Genomic DNA, 21,850 nt, shown 5'->3' with positions numbered 1-21,850 from the left:
TCCGCATACTGATGATACCTCACCCCATGTTGCCGAATGATCTCACCCAGTGGTTTCATGTAGATGTTAAAAAGGGGGGACAGGACCGAGCCCTGAGGCACCCCATAATCGAGGCGCCTAGGGGTCGATCTCTGTCCACCTGCCAACACTGACTGCGACCTGTCAGAGAGGTAGGAGGAGAACCACCGCAATATGGTGCTGCCCACCCCCACCTCTCCGAGACGACGCAGAAGGATACCATGGTCGATGGTATCGAAAGCCGCTGAGAGGTCAAGAAGCACCAAGATAGAGGAATGACCCCTATCCTCACCAGAGGTCATCGGTCAGTGCGACCAAAGCAGTCTCAGTGCTGTAGCCGGGCCTGAAACCAGATTGAAAAGGGTCCAGATAATTCGTTTCATCCAAAGATCGCAAGAGTTGGGACGCCACCACCTTCTCTACAACCTTCCCCACAAAGAGGAGGTTGGAGATAGGATGAAAGTTCTTCAAAACAGCTGGGTCCAGGGAAGGCTTCTTGAGGAGGGGCCTCACCACCGCTTCCTTCAAAGGTTGCAGGAAAGACCCCTCCATCAAGGAGGCATTGATTATCGCCTGGAGCCAGCCTCGTGTCACCTCCCTACTGGCAGAAACCAGCCAGGAGGGGCACGGGTCCAATAAGCAGGTGGCGGCATTCATTGCCCTCACGGCCTTGTTTTATGCAATCCCAGAAAAAATTCCCAGGCTTAATGACACAGTATAGCAGGATTTGAGGGGGGGAATCTAAGTGATACCCTCATTCATATTATGAATAAAATAATATTTTTACATATAATTTTTATTAAAACTTTTGAATAAGAAATTAAAAACTCATACAAAGTAATATAAAACAAGAAAGATAAAAGAAAAAGAAAGCGAAAAGTACGAGATTTTAAAAAAAAAATAGAAAGGAAAAAGATAAAGTGGCTTCCAATATTCTTCACAATAGTTATAAGTAGAAATATATTTTGGCTTCTCTTTCTAAAGTTACATCATAGTCCTCTTTGTCAGAAGTTTTTTTTCATTTTTATTCAAAAAGTCCAGAAGAGGTTTCTAGTCACCAATACATGTAGATAATATATTTTTTTCTAATTAAAGAAGTCAATTTATCCATTTCAGTAAAGTATTATTAACTTTCCTAGTTCCCTTCATAGTAGGTAATGATGAATCATTTCATCTTTGTGCATATAATAATTTTGCTGTAGTAACCATATATTATAATAATCTTCCATGACTTTTTCTAACTATTTAGCCATCAATCTTAAAAGAACAAGTTCTGGCTTCAACTGAATATTAATCTTTAATATCATCTGTATCAAAGTATGCATTGAATCCATTTTTGAAGGCTTTTTACATGTCCATCAAGCATGATAAAATGTCCCTTCATGTTTTCTTTACATTCCAACACACATTAGGGGTGTCTTTGTACATTCTAGATAATTTCTCTGTCATCATATACCAATAATATCTTATTTTATAGACATTCTTCTTTACACAATGTAAATTTCAACCTTTTAACAAATAAAATAGCAACAGGAATAGCACTGAGACTTATATACCACTTCACAGTGCTCTACAGCCCTCTCTAAGCAGTTTATAGATTCAGCACATTGCCCCCAACAACCTGGTCCTCATTTTTTACTGACCTCAGAAAGATGGAAGGCTGACTCAAACTGCTGAACTGTTGGCAGTTGGCAATCAGTAGAATTAGCCTGCAATACTGCATTCTTACCATTGCGCGACCACTATTTGAACATGAACCAGTGAAGCAAAGTAGAAAAGCATTTTAACTGTTATATATGAATGATTTGAAGCTATGTAGGAAATCAGAAAATGAAATTCAATTTTCTTCAGTTGTGAAGTTATACAGTGAGAATATCAAAATGGAATTTGCATTTGATAAATGTGTCGTGTGCCTCATAAACAAAAAAAATGCAAACAAAACGAAGAGGTACAGTTTACTAAGTCCATCATGGTCAGTGACTCACCTTTTATGGCAATAAATGCCAACTTGTTGCCACTATCAAGTGGTCATTTGGATGTTGGTTACCCATTTATGGTAGCTCAGTGAGGGAGAAAGCAAAAAGATAGACATGTGATTCTGCCTGTTGGGAGAAGTGGGTGGAAGGCCGTTACAATCTGTGAAGAAGCAGGTGATAAAAAGTCCACTACTTCTTGCAGACACAGACCTTCTATGCCAGAAATCACTTAATGTGTCAGGTTTCTTTCCTTTCTAAGGTCTTCCCCATAGTCACTTTCTCATTTAATCTCAACATGGTTCAGAAGTTCTGAACCTTCTGCTACCTTCCTAAATGTGATAGTAATAGTATACTTTATTGATTAGTCAGTTGACCATATCAAAGCCTTCCTAATTGAAATTACCATTTATTCTTTGATATGTAATCACTTGAGATCTTTTATTATATCTTTGATATCTAGGATTTCTCCACAGAGAAAAAGAACCCATCAGAATCCTGAAGAGCTCAGCCAAGCAGATGACAAAGATGTCCTTGATGAAAGGACAAGAGCTCAGAGTGCACTGGCTTCTCTCAATGAAGAAGAGGTAAAGTAGCACTGGCTTTTCTTATTTTGAAAAAAAAGTATAACTTGTTCCAAGAATATATTTGATTTGCTTATGAAATATAGCTAAATACACAATACTGCATAGTGTTCTACCTTGCACCTTCACACTACAAATATATATTTACCTTGAATGCCTAAAGAGTATTGAGGCACTATTGAAGTAAGAAAATACCATAGTCCAAAAATCCCAAGATAGTATTTGGAAAGAAATTGTGCTCTATGTTCTGGGTCATCTGGATAGGCAAGATTCTGTGTACAGAGTACACAGTGTTAGGAGGTGTTAGGTGCTATTAAGGAGGAGGCAGGATTAGGCACTGAGAAGGCTATGGGCATAAGCTGAATCTCCACAAAAGAGATGAATTGCTTTTGACTTGTGGTAGTATTTGATGATGAAAGATTCCAATTCTTAGAATGGAGAGGTGTTGGTGGAGGCCAAAAATCTTTTTACATAATTAATGTCTAACCCAATCCTCCAGGAAACTAGCATCAAGCAACAAGCAGCTATTTAATGAAACCAAATGCCATAAGAGGAACAACATGCAGGAAGAGCATTTGAAAGAGATTGCAAAGTAGATGTCATGCCAGAATGTCCAAAACCATTTAATAAAAATTAAGAAATTTGTGGAAGGTTTAAAATAAGTGGGATCTAGGTATTGTCTTTTCTATTGTAAACCATCATGGCTGAGGTACTGACAAAGTTATTGTTGTTCTATTGTCTAAGTCAGTTTAAGGAATTATTATTTAGATAATAGTTTACATATTTTCGCTTTGGTTTCTTCTCCAAGCTTGTTTTAATATAATTCCTGAACATTTCATTATCAAACTAGGTAACATTATCAGCAGGATTTTCTTGTCCTAGTCTCCTTAGTCCATAAGCGTCTTCTGTGGTCAGTTGTTTGGAGCTATATTTGAATTCTGAGCAGCTGATTGGTTCTCTTATTGATTGGCACTTCGAATAGTCTGATTTCTTACATATCGATATGTTGAATCTAAATAAATATATTTGTTAACTGCTCCTTTGATGGAATACCAGGTCTCAATAAATTTACGCCTATATATCTTTGAAATAATAGGAAATATCTGTAGGTCAAGTTTTAGATTTTGGCTGTGATTTGTTCTCCAAGACCATTCAAAGTGTCAATCAACAAGAGAACCAGTCAGCTGCTCGGAATTCAAATATAGCTCCAAACAACTGACCACAGTGGCACACAAGACACTTATGAGCTAAGGAGAATAGCACAAGAAAATCCTGTTGATGATGTTACCTAGTTTGATAACAAAATGTGCAGCGATTATATTAAAACAAGGTTGGAGAACAAGCCACAGCCAAAATCTAAAATCCAAGCTACAAATATTTCTTATTATTTCAAAATAGTTCACATAGTTAGATAATAATGTGGCAAGCAGACAATGGGAAAGATCTATCTGAAGATACTGGGAATCTGCTTCCAGCAGAGATAAGTTGAGTTACAATGGTGTACTCTTGATAAGAAGTAGCCACTTCTACTTGTTTCTGCAATTTACCAAAAGAGATTGCTTGGTATGATCCATATCTAGATCAACTAAGAGTGCAAAATGGTCATGTGTATATAGTGTAAGCAATATCTTTTCTCTGCTTAGAAACCAGTTATCATTGTCCATGACTTGCGCAAGGAATACAAACATGAGAAGACTTGTTTGAAGAAAAAGGAAGAAAAAAAAGTAGCTACCAGAAACGTCTCCTTTTGTGTTAAAAAAGGTTTGATTGGAATGAACAATATTCTTTACTCAGTCTCTATTATAAATCTATTATAGTCATTAACAAGCAAAAATTAAGTAAGAGAAGCATTGTGGGGTTTGAAACAATGAGAGCCAAATTAGGACAGTAATGTTCAGAATTTCCCCAAGCAAATGATCTGTAAGGGTAGATTAAATGTAACATATTTCCCATCAGATTCTATTATTGAACTACAGAATTGAGTTAAGCTGTTATCAAATTAAGGTCAAACAATACACTTTTTCTCAGTTCCCACTTTGGAGTGATGATTGAGGACAAGGGTATTTTGTGAATAAATCACTCAGCACACAATAAAGCTACTGTGGGACCTGATGAACTCTGGTTTCCTTTGCTTCAATGTATGAGGATAGTTAATGCCCATCCATACCAAGACGACACAAAATTCATTTTTAATGCAAACTTAACAAAAAGAATATAATTAGTCCTCGACTTACGACCACAATTCAGTCCCAAATTTCTGTTGTTAAGCGAGACACTTAAATAAGTTTTGCCCCTTTCTTGCCATAGTTGGTAAGTGAATCATTGCAGTTGTTAAGATAGTATCATGGTTGTAAAGTGGATTTCGCTTCCCTTTTGACTCTGAGAAACAATAATCGTCATAAATATGATCCAATTGCCAGTCATTTGAATTTTGATCACATGACCATGGGGATGCTGCAATAGTCAAAAGTGTGGAAAACGGTCATAAGTCACTTTTTTCAGTGCTGTTGTAACTTTGAATAGTCACTAAAAGAATGGTTGTAAGTTGAGGACACTTGTAATAAGTAGTCCAAAAAGGGAAGCGAGAAAATAATGCACTTTATAGCAATTACAGTAGCAAGCTTTGATAGAACATACCAATTTCTCATTTCTAAGCATTAGGTTTCAAAATACAATCCCACAGCAACATACACATACCTATTTTAGAACAGAGCTGGGGTGGTGAGATTCTGATTTTTTGCTACTAACTTCTCAACAATCCTAACTGACTTATCATATCTGACTGATATGTTAAAGAGAATAAGCTTAAAATAAAAGAAATTTAACCAGAACAAAAATTCTGAATATCTTTCTTTTCACTTTCTTTCTTATAATATAGTAGTGTGCATGTAGTTGGAAGCAAGACTTGTTTTGTTAAAGGTATGAAGGTGAAACCTCATATAAGCAATAGAATTTTATTTTTCATTCATTCCTCCTCCTGGATGTTTTCCTCATTCTTTACAACAGGAAGTTGAATGAATTGTATAAGTTGGGGGTGCGGTGAGAGGCTACAACTAACTGTCAGAGGAGAACAAACTAATTCTGGGACAGAGTTCTTTTCCAGTGACGTATGAGTACTGTATCTCTTTGATACAGATTTTATTGATTGATAGTTTTGAATACAACTCAAGAAGATAAACCAAGGTACTTCAATACTCATTAAATAAATAATGTAATAAATCAGTTTATACTGAGTTCTTATTAATTAATTTTTGTCAGTTCACTTGGCTCTATTTTAATGGAAATATTTTACTTTGTAGGAGAGGTTTTAGGGCTTCTGGGACCCAATGGAGCTGGTAAAAGTACAACAATTAACTTGATAACAGGAGATACAAAGCCAAGTGCAGGACAGGTAAACATAACTTTAATCATTTTAACAAGAAAGAACTTGAAGGACATAGCCTCTAGAATTCTTCCCAGCCCTTTTTCCAGCTGCAGCCATAGGGAGCATCTGGAATTTTTTCTGTATTACAGAGTAATGCATTGTGTCTATCTTCTATGTTTTTGATTTCCCTTTTTCTGACATCTTTATATATGAAAGTGCCTACATAGGAGAGGAGTGGGTAGGCTTTCTATATTCTTCTTTCAGTCATATGATCAGGTTGGCGTATGTGCCTAAGAATGGAGCAGTTGGCAGCTTTCAAAGTTGTTGCCCAACTGACTCACCCACTAGAAGCACTGGGAGTTTTTTTCCGTCTGGAATGTTGTTTTCTCTGTATCTCTTCCTTCCTTCCTTCCTTCCTTCCTTCCTTCCTTCCTTCCTTCCTTCCTTCCTTCCTTCCTTCCTTCCCTCCTTCCTCCCAAAAGGTAGTTTCCCTTCTGAAAAAAGATCAATAGGTGAACAGAGTCCAGAGTCCATTTCACATTTTCTATATCGTTGAGTTGGAAAAAACAAAAAGTAAAGTTTGAGAATGTCTTGCTCTTCCTCCTACTTATATTGCATTGTAAAATTTAATTTAGAAAACTAAAGAAAATGAAATAACTTTGGACTAGTTAATAGCTACAGTTTGACAATAGATGTAGCCCTATGCTATATCTCTTCATCTTTCTTGGACTTGGTTCTGAGTGCACTAATTTGGTATAGAATACTTGCATTTCATTTACATTCCTTGTCATCTTACTGATATTTCAAATATCTTACATTGGAACAGGTGCAGATTAAAGGAGCTGATGGAGCTGCGACAGAAGAAAATGTTGCTCTTGGCTACTGTCCTCAGGAGAATGCGCTCTGGTCCAATTTGACCATGAAAGAACATTTGGAGATTTTTGCAGCCGTAAAAGGAATAAGGAAGGATGATGCTATTATGGCCATTAATCGGTATGGACAAAGAATCCTTTTTAATAATTAAATCCCTGCCACAAGATTTGTTATTAATAGAAGTCAGTTTATATATTTAAAACAAACATATTAGTAGTTATAAGTTATTAAGTAGTTATTTTCAGTTTTGATTTTTCCTTTTGCAGTTCTTGAACATCAGAATTGAAATTTCTACATAGGATACAATATTACAATGGGATGTCTTTTATTTTCTTAATGTGTTTGCAATTGCAGAATAGATTAAACATTGTAAGTTCTGCTTTGTTTTTAGAATATCTCAAGCTCTAGAACTCCGAGGGCATTTAAAAAAGAGAATAAAGACTTTAGCAGCTGGATTGACCAGAAAAGTAAGTTCGGTGTTTCGTTACTCTAGTACTAATGGACAGATACTAAAGGTTTGGTCAACATTTGGTAGCAGCATCAAGAACAATTGGGTTGCTGCTCTTTGTTATTTCCCCTTATTTCTCCCAGCCATTCTACTGCTTTCTTTCTTGCATTATGTGATCTCTTTTTTCATGTGTGAAAGTGCAGGCTACGTTAGTGTTGCTTGAAAGCAAATTTTCATAAGATGGTGGCAAGAAGAGAATGCCTAATATAGTATGGCAGTTCTAATAGCATGGACAGCTATGCTTGGAGCCCTGGAAACCTGGATTCAGTCTTTGTTAAGCACCAAACCTTATACAGCACATGATTGGCTCATGTTTTGCTTGAAAATATTACATTTTTTTAATCTATTGGACAGTGGGAATAATAAGATGAGCTGCTAGAAAATCAGAGGATAGCCCAGAGCAGCCAGTCAACCAATACTGACATATTAAAAATGGACTTTGCTTAACAGATGTTCTGTTCTGTGTAGCATGCAATTAAAAATTACAGATTGGGAAATTACCCTTTAGTAAGTTCAAAACTTCATTCTCAAATATTAAAGTTTACCTTGATTCATGCATGCTGTAAAATATTCCAAACTCTGGTATATTTCTACAGGAGCATCATAGAAGTATTAGTGTGGTCCAAATAATACATAGCAGGAAATATGATGTCATATTTCATAATTTTGTCAAGGTGACTTCAGCTGTCGAGAACAAACTGAAAGATGAGGAATGTTAGTATTAGAATTTAGTAGAGTATTGAAATATAATGGACTTTCTAAATTTCCTGGTGCTGATTATGCATTTCCAACTGAAGGCATCTACATTCATTATTAATAAACACTTTATTCATCCTGGTCCTTGATAATTTCATATAAAACTAACAAGATCTTTTGACATTTTCTGATTGGTTGATTTCATTTCTGCAGTCTTTTTTTCTGACATATTCCTGTAGAGCTTCACAGATCCAAAAATGTGTAGTTGAAGAGCACTTTACAAATACCTTTTTAAAATTATGTCTTCACATTTCTGTTCTATGTTGGCATGAAATATGATTTCTAAGATGAGATTCATTTTCTACATTTTAGCTGTGCTTTGCTCTGAGCATGTTGGGTAATCCCACTCTGATGCTTTTGGATGAACCAACCACAGGCCTGGATCCAAAAGGGAAGCGCCAGGTGTGGTAAGTGATTCAGGGATTAATCCTTTAGAATAAGTGTTGCACTCTTATAAAAAAGACAAATTCCAGTCTCCCCATTTCCTTCCTTCCTTTCTCCTTTAGTTCTGTTGTGTAGGGTGGGGGACCCTTCTATAATTAATATCTAAAGCCAATGACTAAACATTACTTCTTGCACCTGAATACAGAAAAAGCATCTGACAATATTCCAAGAGGAAATATTTCCCATTCATACCTCTAGAATATCTCAGCTGTTGGAAAATGTTACTATGTTCCTATCTGTGCAGATAATGAATCTGACTCATGCTGAGGAAAACCAGTTTCCTCCTTAATGGCAGATTCTCTTCCATCTTCTCTTCATGATCCCAAAGGTTAAAAGAGAAAACTCTTGAGTCTCCCTTGAGGAGACTTTAATCATTTTCCATAGTGGGGAAAGAGAGAGAGGTAAGGATAAAAAGATGCAGGTTTTCTTCTCCCTCTTTACAATTCCTTCATGCAAATTAATTTGGGACTAGATGGGGGTATTTTTTTTTTCTTCTGGCATGGAAGATGTACCTATCAATTATGCAGGATCAGAATAGAATGGCAATGGCGGGAGAAGGCCTTTGGAGTTGTTTTAAGGCTGCTTAAACTTCCTCAGCCATTTGTTGTCAACAGGAGAGCAATTCGCACTATGCTGCAGGAGAAAGATGAAGGAGTCATTTTGACAACTCACCACATGGAGGAAGCAGAGGTGTTGTGTGACCGAATAGCTATCATGGTGTCTGGACAGCTCAGGTGGGCTTCCTTAAATATTTTATCTATATAACAGGTTACCACAAATAGAGAAAGTATAGATGAAACATAAATAGAGAATTGCATGAAGCAAAGTGAATGAACTAAAGGATTGTTCTTGTTCTGCTTTTATTTTTTAATTCAAAGAAGCTATCAATATGTTTTCTAGTAATTGCTTAAGTAGCAATTTTCTACTTCTAAGTCTATTGAGAGGATACAAGGATAAATGCTGAAACTAAATGAATTACACGGGAGTTCAGATGATTCCACAATAGAGTAGAGAAGATATTATAGATATTACACAGAAACCACATCACATAGAGAAAAAACATATATGGGCAATGGTAACAGATGTCTTGTGTATGTTTGATACAGATAGCAGGTGCTCTAAGGGTGAGCTTTTTTTATGGGCAAAGACCTCCCACATGAACAAATGCCCAAACTGGGCCAAAGTAAGCATTCACCTTGGATAATTACCTAAGTAAAGCCACTTCCCATATGGGCAAAATTCATGATTAATGGGAATTGGGATAGCACACAAGATCTAATAACTTCATATACTGTAGATATTCTCTGAATGCATGGGAAAGGGTGGCTGCATGAAATACTAGTGGAAATAAACTATATTTCAAAATAGAATTCACAGATACCATCATTGTCATGTCTGCACCCTGGCAATAGCCATTTATCTGCCCACTGGTCTGCCTGTGAACTATCTGGGACTTGCAATTTCCCTGAGGGCTTCCCCACTGACTTTGCTTGTTGGAAGTCAGCAGGAAGTTGAAAAGAGCTCCTTGCTGAACAACCCACAATTGTTGCTTAACAATGGCAACAGGAAATACAGGAATTGCTGTATTAAGCAATACTGTCGGATGACATCATGCTTTACAACCATATTTCTTAGCAATAGAAATTCCAGTCCCAATTTCTGTTGTTAAGTGAGGACTATCTATGTCTCAATTAGGAACACCTTGAGACCATATAGTAAATGGTAATCTTTTCTTTCTGCAGGTGCCTTGGTTCAATTCAGTATTTGAAAAGCAAATTTGGGAAAAATTATTTGCTACAAATAAAAGTAAAGGGAGTAGAACAAGGAGATCTTGTGAATACTCAGATTCTAAAGATTTTCCCACAAGCAGAACGTCAAGAAAGGTAACTTCTTTGCAAACTGACAGATTTTTTTTAAAAAAGTTTTAATTAGTACATTTCATATTATTCTTTGATAGTGAATTTCTTAACTATTTTTGCTTATGGGATGGGTCAAGTTAACCAGCTGAATATGGCTTTCATCTGTTGCCTCTCTCTGCCTTTGATTAAGGTGCTAATACAGCCTGATGTATTTGCCTTTAGTGTGCATTTTCTAAGCTGAATTAAGGTTCTCGCATGAAGCTGTTTTCCGAAATTACCATCAACTACTGTATAGTTCAGGGGTTCCCAACCAGGGGTGCGAGACGATATTCCAGGGGGTGTGAAAACTTGGGTTAGTGCATATACATAATTTGTTGCCGTTATTTCGAACTTTTGTAAGGGGTGCAAGAATATATCAGAAGCGTTCTAGGAGTGTGCGGTATAGAAAAGGTTGGGAACTGCTGGTATAGCTGGAGAGTTTAAGTAAATGGAAGTGTAAATGTTCCTTTCTATCAACCTCATATTAAAAAGAAAGTTTCAATACTGTGGAAAAATCATATATCTAGATACAAAGGGAGGTAATGTGTAACACAAGAAGACTTCAGACAAACAATCATCCCCAACGTGCAATGCAACAGAGAAAACTAAACACTCAGCCAAAAGGAGAAGAAAGCACTAAAGACACTGAAACAAGACAAACGCATCATCATACTACGGGCAGACAAAGGCAGGCTGTGGTGGTGATGGACAAAACTGACTACATCAGCAAAGCTGAAAACCATCTAAATGACATCAACACCTACCAAATAATCCACAATGATCTGACAAAACAACTAGAGAACAAAATAAAAGACACCCTAAGAAAATTGGAAAAAGAAAAATAGCTAACACCACTAGAGAGAAAGCACATGCAACCACAAGTCTCCTCCACACATAGACATCAGTCTGGCTAAACAAACCATACACCACCTATTTACTAAACACCATATCCACAAAATGATGCTACCACAGAACACTCCATGTCCACAGAAACCATCATGAAAGTTCTGGATCTATGCATTCAAGTTCAATGGGAAAAATCTATAAGCAAGTACAAGGTACCCTGATGGGATCACCCATATCAGGCCTAATTGCAGAAGTAGTCATGCAACAAATCAAATTTATAGCTCCACCCACCATCCAACCAAAATTCTGGACATGCTACATGATGACACCATCATCATCATCAAATGCTCCCAAATTGAAGAAGCACACCACTTACTCAATAACATATTCCTTGGGATCAAATTCACATCTGAAGAGGAAAAAGCAAATAGCCCGAGCCTGCAAAGATGAAGTAAGGAAAGCTAAGGCTCAAAACGAACTAAGGCTTTGCAACCAAAGTCAAAAATAACACACAAAAAAAGCTTCTTTCAGCATGCAAAAAAACAAGAAAAAAAGTTAAGGAAATGATTGGTCCATTAGTGGGGGAAAGTGGCAAAAAGGTGACAAGCAACAGGGAGAAAGCAGAACTATTTAACTTGTTTTTTGCATCTGTCTTTACACAAAAGGAAAAAACAGACCAACCTATCAAAAATAGTACCATAAAAAACAGTATAGAAAAACAAGTTAAGATAGGCAAGAAAATGATAGACGAGTTCAAATCACCAGGACCAGATGGATTACACCCCAAGGTTCTCAGGAACTGACAGGTGTGATCTCAGAACCACTGAACTATATCTTTCAAAGATTCTGGAGCACTGGGAAACTACCGGAGGACTGGAAAAGAGCTGATATAGTTCCCATTTTCAAAAAAGGGGAAAAAATAGATCCAGGAAATTACAGACCTATCAGCCTGACCTCAATACCTGGGAAAATTCTGGAAAAGATAATCAAACAACGAATCACCGAACACCTAGAGGCAAACAAAGTCATTGCTAAAAGCCAACATGGATTTGTCAAAAGCAAATCATGCCAGACAAATCTTATTGCATTCTTTGACCAAGTAACAAAATTAGTGGACCAGAGGAATGCTTTGGATATAATTTATCTGGACTTCAGTAAGGTATTTGATAAAGTAGATCACAATCTACTACTTGATAAGATAGAAAAATGTGGGTTAGACAACATCACCACAAGATGGATTCGTAGCTGGCTGACTAGCCATACTCAGTGTGTGGTCCTCAATGGAACTGCATCTACATGGAGGGAAGTGTGTAGTGGGATGCCCCAGGGCTCTGTTCTGGGCCCAGTGTTCTTCAATATCTTCATCAATGATTTGGATGAGTGGATAGATGGGAAACTCATCAAATTTGCAGACGACACCAAGCTGGCAGGAATAGCCAACATTCCAGAAGACAGGCTTAGGATACAGAAGGATCTGGACAGACTTGAACACTGGGTGCTATCTAACAAAATGAAATTCAGTGGTGAAAAAAGTAAGGTTCTAAATTTAGGCAAGAAAAAACAAATGTAAAGGTATAGTATAGGGAGTACCTAGCTCAATAGTAGTAACTGTGAGAGGGATCTCAGTGTCCTAGTGACAATCACTTAAATATGAGCCAGTAGTGTTCTGCAGCTGCCAAAAAAGCCAACACAGTGCTAGGCTGCATTAACAGAGGGATAGAATCAAGATCGGGTGAAGTGTTAATACCACTTTACAATGTCTTGGTAAGGCCACACTTGGAATACTGCATCCAGTTTTGGTCACCACAATGTAAAAAAGATGTTGAGACTCTAGAAAGAGTACAGAGAAGAGCAACAAAGATGATTAGGGGACTGGAGACTAAAACATATAAGGAATTGGGTATGTCTAGTTTAATGAAGAGAAGGACGAGTGGGGACATGATAGCAGTGTTCCAATATCTCAGGGGCTGCCACAAAGAAGAGGGAGTCAAGCTATTCTCCAAAGCGCCTGAAGGCAGGACAAGAAGCAATGGATGGAAACTAATCAAGGAGAAAAGCAACCTAGAACTAATGAGAAACCTCCTGACTGTTACAACAATTAACCAGTGGAACAACCTGCCTCCAAAAGTGGTGAATGTTCCAACACTGGAAGTTTTTAAGAAGAGACTGGACAGCCATTTGTCCAAAATGGTGTAGGGTTACCTGCCTGAGCAGGGGGTTGGACTAGATGACCTCTAAGGTCCCTTCCAACTTTATTATTATTATTACTATTACTGTTACTATTATTATTATTATACAACAGGCTCCCATTCCTCAACATCAACATAGGGAGACTAGACAACACAGAACAAGAAACCCATGTCTACTGCAAACCCATGCACACAGACCAGATTCTCAGCTTTGCAAGCAACCACCCTACCATACACAAAAGAAGCTGTGTCCAGACCCTCTTTAGAAGAGCCAGGACACACTGCAGCACCACAATACTAAGAAAAGGAGAAGAGAAATGGCTGCTTGATGTCTTTCTCTGTAACAGCTATCCAAAAATCTTTGTATTTCAACACAGAGAACCCAAACCATAACATCCCACATAGCCAACCACCACAAAAAAACTAACCCTATCATACATGAAAGAGGTGTTGTAAATGACAGCCAAAATTCTCCAACCTCTAAGAATAGTAATAGCCAAGAAATCCACAGCCTCATTCTGCCAGGAATTATCCAGAACCAAAGACAGGATACAGAAGGACAAAAGAAACAATGTAATCCACAAAATCAACTGTAACAATTGCAACCAATTCTACGTGGGACAAACATCACATCAATTAAAAACCAAGATCCACAAATACTGAGTGGCAGTCAAACACCACAATCCCTAATCCTTAGTCTCTATCCACACTGACAGCACCAGTTCAATTGGAGCAACACAAAAATAATCAGCTGTGCTACCACCCACCACGCTTGTGAGTTCATCAAAGCTTGGCACGCCACAAGCAATTTCATTAACAGACACATTGACCTACAACCAGCCTTCAAATCCCTCAGAATCCAAATCAACCACATAGCTAACAAGAGATAGCTCCAACCCTCAAGCAACCCACGAAAGTCACCCTAACCAGCACTTCACCTTATCTGATGTAACCTCCCTATCACAAGACCCATCACAAGACTCCCACTGTTGACTCACACCTGACCCATCACAAGACCCATTATGACCCTCACTTGACACACCCACACCTGACTCCTCACAAGACCTACTGACCATACAACGCCTTTATAAAAATGCTGATATCCCCTAAACTCCACTGAAGATGTTAGTCTGGTAACCAAATGTTTGGAAACCAACCCACAAGCTTGGAGAACAAACTTTCACCCTCATCCTGTACCCAACCTACTTATATTTGCCACTATTGCAAAGGAGGTAATGTGTATTTTCCTTGCCATGTAAGGCATCTTGCATGCAGATTCCTTCCCAAATAAACAGTCATAATTGTGCCCCCAAAGTATTGCTGTGGATTTATTCTTCATCCTCCCTTCCCTGCCAACTTTTTTTTTCTGTACAAATAGATCTGGTTGCTCTATGTTAGCATTTTTGCATCAGTTTAATAACTAATGATTGGTTTCCCTTCCTCTTAGGATATCCACTTTGTTGGTCTATAAGATCCCAATGGAAGATGCCTTGCCTCTCTCTAGAGCCTTTGCCATGCTAGAAGATGGTATGTTTGAATAAATTTTGCAGTGATTTGTAAGGACCTGCAGACTGCCTGGCAGCTAGATCAGGGGCAAATTTGTTGGCCACCTCAATTTCAGTTACCCACGATGAACAGGTTCATGCAGTACTATGATTTCTTGCCAACTCCTAGCTTTGAGTGTGAATTTCTCAAAAAGGGTAATCAAAAAGAGTAACCTTCCATGTCAAAGGCATACTTTGGATAAAGCACTAAGTTAACTCAAAAATCTGTATAGATGCTATCACAGTGAGTAAAGAGATATATGTTGGGTAGAAAAAATAATCATGCAAAGGGGAAGGAAAGCAAATTATTACCCAAGTCAGACATAAATAAGCCAGCTATAACTGACTTAATATTTTCTTTACACAGCTAAACAACACTTCAGTCTTGAAGAGTACAGCTTTTCTTTGAACACTTTGGAACAGGTAATGGCTTAGATATTCAAATAACATAGTGGTACTTTTAGTGAGAGAATATTCTCTTACATACCAGAATAAAAAAGCTGTTCTATAAGGTATTTTGGCTATTTGGGAGCAGGAGATGAAATTCTTCAGTCTTAAGTGATTGGAACAATTGTAAGACTATTTTAAATTTTAAAAAAGCCAGGGGAAAAAGTAGCTACTCAAAAAATATATTTTTAACTAGCAACCTTCTGTAGGCTAAGGGAGGTCTTAAGCGCTATGCTCTCTTTGTAGTGCTGGTAAAGCAAATTACAGAAACATCAGATGCATGCTGGAAAGAAACAAAACATTTTAATACGTTACCCTTACATGGATAAATTTACCTTCGTGTTTCCACCTCAGACAAAACACAATAATCCATTATGCAATTATTTTATATTCTCAGATGTGCCTAGATAGAAGTCAGAATCAATGTTAGCAGTTTATAAATCTAATGTAACGTATGTGTAATTCCTTTAAAGTTATTGATTTATTGTATTGTTCAGGTATTCCTGGAATTGTGCAAAGAACATGAGCGAGATTATTTTGAATTGGCTCCAACTTCTGTATGGAGAGAACTGTAGCACCAACAAGATAGTTGAAAGACTAATTAACTACTAAGACAAACACCAGTTTCTTCCTCCAGCAAAAATGGAGGACAAATAGGTTGAGCACTCTGAGGAATTTTGCATCTGGACATTCCCTGGGGAAAAAATATGCCATTTCTGTTATCTTCTCTCTGTTTAACAAGTATGCCTTGGTGTCTTCAGATTAACCTCCATATTTATCGTGTCTAAAGATATAACATTTCTGAATATTTCACAACTAACAGCAAAATGAATGTTTCTGCACTGTTTTGTTCTTTATGAGAAAAACTGGAAATGGAAATATATTTTTAAAATGTATTGTTTGTAGCCTAGCACACAAACATATATAGATGGCATATCTTTCTCAGAATGTGTTAATATTTTTAATTAAGATAACAATTCAAGGTATACCCAGTGTTTATTGAGTGGATAAATAAACTGCCATGCTCTAAATACCTATGTATTGTTGCCCTCCTCAGCTTCCATTTTAATAAATAGTAATAGAGCTGACCCAATTAACTATTGTACTAGGAGCCTTTAAATATCATTACAAATTGTATGCTAGTCTGCTTCTTGTGAAATGACTAGAAGAAGACATAAGCAAGCTTTTTTAATAAGACAAAAGCCCTATATGCCATTGTTAAACCATTAATCTTACAGAAAAATATACTATTCTATCTAAGGGACTATTTTATGTAGCCTTTATAGATTAAAAACCAGCCTTTGATTGCATTCTCTGTGATATGACTTGGAAGAAGTCTGAAAAGATCTCAGTAGATTATTAGTAATTCCATTTGACTAAACAGCTGAAAGTGGCTGCTCCTCTTCAGATTAGACGTAATAACAGGGACAATTTTCTTCCCCATCCTATGGCAGGAAGGGATTAAGTAAGGCTGCATCTTAACATAGACTGTCTAATTTTTATATTTTATATTAAAAATTATCAAAAAAGAGCACCACTGACCTAATTTGGTGGGTCAGTGAAAAGCAGTTATGTCACATATAGCTATATTTATTACCACCAATTGGGCTAAACAGTATATGATGGCCTTTAGCTCTTTTGTAAGGGGGACAATCTGTCGATAAATTACCAGAAGACATAGGTACTGTCTTCAAACTACTGAGCACCCACAAAATTGGTAGCTATATAGCACGGGCGTCAAACTCACCACGTCATGTCACGTGTTGCGACATATCGTGACTCTTTTTGCCAGCAATGGAGTGGGCGCGGCTTCAGTATGATGAAACTGGCCTGCGAGCCAGCAGTTTAACACCCCTGCTATATAGGGACAATATTCCTGTAAAAAATGAGTAAATTTATAAAAACACAGTAACTCAAGAAACTAAATAGCTAGGCTCAAAAATTTTTAATACTGTTTAGAGAGGGGATCTTATTCTAATTGTTTTACGTGCTTTTGAGATTTATAGCTCAGTTTATGGTCTCAAATCTACCCATACACAGATACTGATTTTGGTCCACTGATGATAACACAGACTAAATTTTAAGAGATTTAGTATTTGATATGCCTTTAATTAAAGTCTTGTGTCTTTATTATTGGATAAATGCAATATTTTCTTCACTTATCTTATGCTAATCCTAATTCTAGTCACACTTATTTGGGAAAATTTTTTAGTACAAATCTTAATGATTGTGGTTGTAATTTGTAATTTTTATGGGGATATCTAAAAAGACCCTAAACAAAGAGTAAGTAGTATAAAGCTTTGAAAAGATGTAATTTATTTGCCATTGCTTTCATTACTACTGGGCACAAAGAAATCTATGATTCCCCTTTCTACATATCCAGTTGACCTATTCTGACCTCAAAGCCCTATAGAAAAGTGCTCACTTTGGTCTCCTACCTGCATTATTTGAAGGCAAATTCAGCCATATTGCTGGTGAAAGCTGTTTCTTGTCCTCCATGTTGGATGGAGGAAATTAAATACATTTCATGCACACTTTTAATATGCTCCCAATATAAGATAGCTGACACTTTTGTTGAGAGAAAAATTTGCAATGATGGAAGTACAAACAAATACACTTTCCTTATTAGATCAGAAAGACTTAAATACTGATAATCATGCAACGTTTTATTGGACGGCAAAAAAGGAGTTGAATTTATAATAATTGAACTCTTAGTTATATATCATTACTGAACATTATATGGAAAATAAATGTCATTTAAGCAATAAATACCATGTACGTTATTGAAGTACTACAGGATTGTTTCTTTAAACACAATTTATGTACCATTTGTTTCAAACTGTACTTTAATTTTATTGCCCTGGAATTAGAAGAATTGTCTTGGAAAATTTAGATTTAGTCAAAAATACTCAGGAAATTGTTAACTAGAATTAACCTCATAAATACTTTACATTAGCTCCTATCCTGTTCTATCCTATCCTATCCTATCCTATCTTATAAGATAAGATAACCTTTATTGTCATTTTTTTACTATGAGCACACTGGCCCACATTAAAAATTAAATTCTGTTGTCTGCTCCAAAAGAAAGTATATATCTACCCATACCTATACATAACACACATATATACCTATACCTATACCTATACATAAGGTTGATGCTATATGGAACAAAACTATGACTGAATCTGGATGTTCTGCTTCGGGAAGCACGAAGCCTCCTTCCAAAGGGTAACAAGGAAAACAGGTCATGAAGAGGATGTGTAGTGTCACAGACAATCCTGCGGACATTGCTTAAGCAACGCTTATATGCTATGTCCTGGATGGAAGGAACTGCCAATAATCTTTTCAGCCATCCTCACCATTCTCTGCACCATCTTCCTGTCTGAAGCAGTGATGCTTCCAAACCAGACAGTAAAGCAATGTGACAGGTTGCTCTTGATCATCCCTCTGTAGAAAAGGGGAAGGACAGGGGAAGGAAGATGTGCTTTTCTCATGCGATGTAGAAAATGCAGCCGCTCTTGTGCCATTTTTACCAGTGTCTCACTGTAGAGTGACCAAGCTAATCTACTTGTTAGCTGCACACCCAGAAATTTGATGGTTGATGCTTCATAGGTGAATTATTAATACACAGATGTATGTGGCTGTGCCTGCCTTTTCTGAAATCGACAATGATCTGTTTGGTTTTTCCTACATTTAAAATGAGGTTGTTTTTGTTACACCAGTTCACCAAACCCTCTACTTCCTTGCGGTAAGCACCCTTATTGTCATCTTGAATAAGGCCCACTATTGTTGTATCATCCGCATACTTCACAATATGCTTGGTGGCAAACCTGGCCCAACAGTCATGGGTCAACAAAGTGAACAGCAGCGGACTTAGGACATAGCCCTGAGGAGAACCTGTGCTCAAGAAAATGGTGTTAGAAATATTAGTCCCAACTCGCACATACTGGGACCTATCAATAGGAAAATCCAGAATCCAGTTGCACAAAGGAGTATTAAAGCCTAAAAGGCCCAGTTTATCTACTAGATGCTGAGGAATGATTGTATTAAATACTGAACTGAAGTTGACAAACAGCATTTGCACATGAATGTTTCTTTCCTCTAAGTGTGCCAAGATCAGATGGATAACAGAAGAAATAGCATCCTCTGTAGAACAATTTGGACAGTAAGCAAACTAATGTGAGTCAAATACTGGAGGAAGGCTGGATACAATAATGTCCTTTATTAACCTCTCAAAACATTTCATAATGATGGACGTAAGTGCAACTGGATGGTAATCATTGAGACCTGTACTTGTAGACTTTTTTGGCACTGGCAAAATAATGACCATCTTAAAACATGATGGGACTACTGTCTGTTGCAGTGAAAGATTGAAAGTATCTATAAGAACACAAGCCAACCCGTCTGCACATTCCCTAAGAACATGCCCAGCGATATTATCTGGGCCTGCTCCTTTCCAAATTTTAACTTTCTGCAATGTTCTTCAGACAGAGGTAATATCAAAGCTAAGCACTTGCTCATCAAGATGGGGCATAGCTTTTGATGCCTCAAATCTACCAAAAAATGTGTTCAGCTCATTGAAAAAGTCTGCATCATCATGCATCACCAGAGCTTAAAGTCCATATTCAGACTTATTGAAGAAGACGATTTGGTGGTCAGATGAATGTAGGCTGCCAAATTCCCAGCAGCAGTTCAAGAGTTCCTGAGATTTCCTGGCCATTAGAAGCGTATGATAGCAAATACAAGGAGCCTTAGGTGATAATTATTCAAATTAATGTTGATAGATGTGAGTAAGGGAAGATTGGAGAGAGATTGTTGAAAATGTGATATGACAATTCTAGTGCTTATTACTGTTTTCGACTTTAAAGTGGCAAGAATATTTGCATTCAGTTTCGACCATTATAGTAGTAAAAGGAGGACATAAATGATCGCAAAATATTACTCGGGACCAGAGGTTGCCCATCCCAGGTTAGAAAATTAGCAGAATGATTGAATGGAGGCCTGACCATGGACTGTAAGCGGAAGCCCTGGATGAAAGAAAGCAGTATAACAGGATGAGTGTTGGAGTATATAAATTTTAGGTACAGCTATAAATTTTCAAAGTGCTAAGAAGAAGAGTGCAGAAGTGGAGAGGAAGCATGTTTTGCATGTCTGAACAAATGAGTTCAAATGAACAAATAAATGAGCCTGGCTGCAGCCATTTTGTTTTCCTTTCATTTGAAGTTGCCACCTGGAATGGAGGGAGGGGGTTTGCCCAGGTGCTTTGCTAGTCAAAATAATCAGCTGTTCCGAGGGAACTAAGATCATCTGTTCCTCCCAGTCAGAGACTGGGCGTTGTATAAGAAAGCTCACCAAATGCATTTATTGGGGAACATAATCAATTACATAATTTTGGAGATGGGAACTTTATACTTTGTATCTGAGGGATTGTTATGGGGAATTCAGAATTGGTTTCACTTTGACCGTGCCAATACTTTGTAACAATAAACATGTTCTTTAAGGAATTTGCAAGCCTCGTTCTGCTTTATTCATCTCTGTCTGTCGGAACCATGACACATTGCAAGAAGGTGGAAGTAATATCAAAACTTGATGAAATGGAGAAAACTTGACATGGCAAGGAAAACCTATACGAAAAATAAAATATTACAAAATGTTCAGATAGTAGAAAGATTTGGAAATTTGCCACGTGAAATGTCATAAAAAATGACACAAATATTTAGGTGCTTACTGATTAATATGGGAATGACCAGTGTCAATGGTTTTTTAAACAATTTACAAAGTGGCAGAATAACAACTGTTGTAAAACAACTGTATTCTAAAATGTTTCAATATAATTGTTAATTAATTCACTTCTTATAGTTTTGGGGCATTATTGGTCATGAAGTACACATTTATATGTCCAGTATGGGGAATTATGCAAAATTACTTCCATGGTTAAAATGTTTATGTTTTTAAAAAAATCAGTTTATATTATGTATTTTTCAGTTTCTAAGAAAAGATATAGTCAAAAATTCATTTCCAAAGTTGTTGCCCAATGCTGTACCATCATACTTCAGGAAACAAAAACTGTTTGCCAAATTGTGACATGTTGTTTTCTTTCAATAGTCCAGCTGTTGAACAAAGAAATACATTGAATTTGGTGAGTCAGAAGAAAATGCTGGAAAATAGGAGGGTTGGAAGAGCTTGTGGCTTTTGGGAGGCTGTATTGATGAAATAAGATACAGAAAAGTAGAAATAGTTGCTTTTAAATCTTTTGCTGAAATTCCAGCCTAACTTACTTGCCTCAAGTAAGCTTTTTAATTATCTTATCTCCTCATTTTGCATCTTGCCTCATTTGCTGAATGCCCAGACTAGAGATTATCATATCAATGGAAGTCCACCTGTGGGTGCCATTCCCTCTCTGTAC

General features: G+C 37.1%; 1 protein-coding gene across 3 annotated transcripts in view; it reads left to right on the top strand.

Moving 5' to 3' along the window:
* LOC120299984 (ATP-binding cassette sub-family A member 10-like) overlaps positions 1 to 18,228 on the top strand; it is an 80,695-nt gene extending 62,467 nt beyond the window's left edge. For all 3 annotated transcript variants that reach the window (XM_039325401.1, XM_039325402.1, XM_039325403.1), the window contains 11 exons: positions 2,455 to 2,578; positions 4,219 to 4,336; positions 5,875 to 5,966; positions 6,766 to 6,932; positions 7,204 to 7,279; positions 8,389 to 8,483; positions 9,135 to 9,254; positions 10,263 to 10,403; positions 14,901 to 14,980; positions 15,365 to 15,420; positions 15,942 to 18,228. In XM_039325401.1, coding sequence (XP_039181335.1) covers positions 2,455 to 2,578; positions 4,219 to 4,336; positions 5,875 to 5,966; positions 6,766 to 6,932; positions 7,204 to 7,279; positions 8,389 to 8,483; positions 9,135 to 9,254; positions 10,263 to 10,403; positions 14,901 to 14,980; positions 15,365 to 15,420; positions 15,942 to 16,019 — 1,147 coding nt within the window. In that variant the 3' untranslated portion in view covers positions 16,020 to 18,228. The remainder of the gene's footprint in view (positions 1 to 2,454; positions 2,579 to 4,218; positions 4,337 to 5,874; positions 5,967 to 6,765; positions 6,933 to 7,203; positions 7,280 to 8,388; positions 8,484 to 9,134; positions 9,255 to 10,262; positions 10,404 to 14,900; positions 14,981 to 15,364; positions 15,421 to 15,941) is intronic.
* Positions 18,229 to 21,850: the final 3,622 nt, after the last annotated feature.

The sequence above is a fragment of the Crotalus tigris genome, unplaced genomic scaffold (genome assembly GCF_016545835.1).
Source record: "Crotalus tigris isolate CLP2741 ecotype Arizona unplaced genomic scaffold, ASM1654583v1 scf7180000024337.5909745, whole genome shotgun sequence".
NCBI lineage: Eukaryota > Metazoa > Chordata > Lepidosauria > Squamata > Viperidae > Crotalus > Crotalus tigris.
The sequence above is the reverse complement of the archived record's forward strand: the minus strand, read 5'-3'. Positions and strand labels throughout refer to the sequence as shown.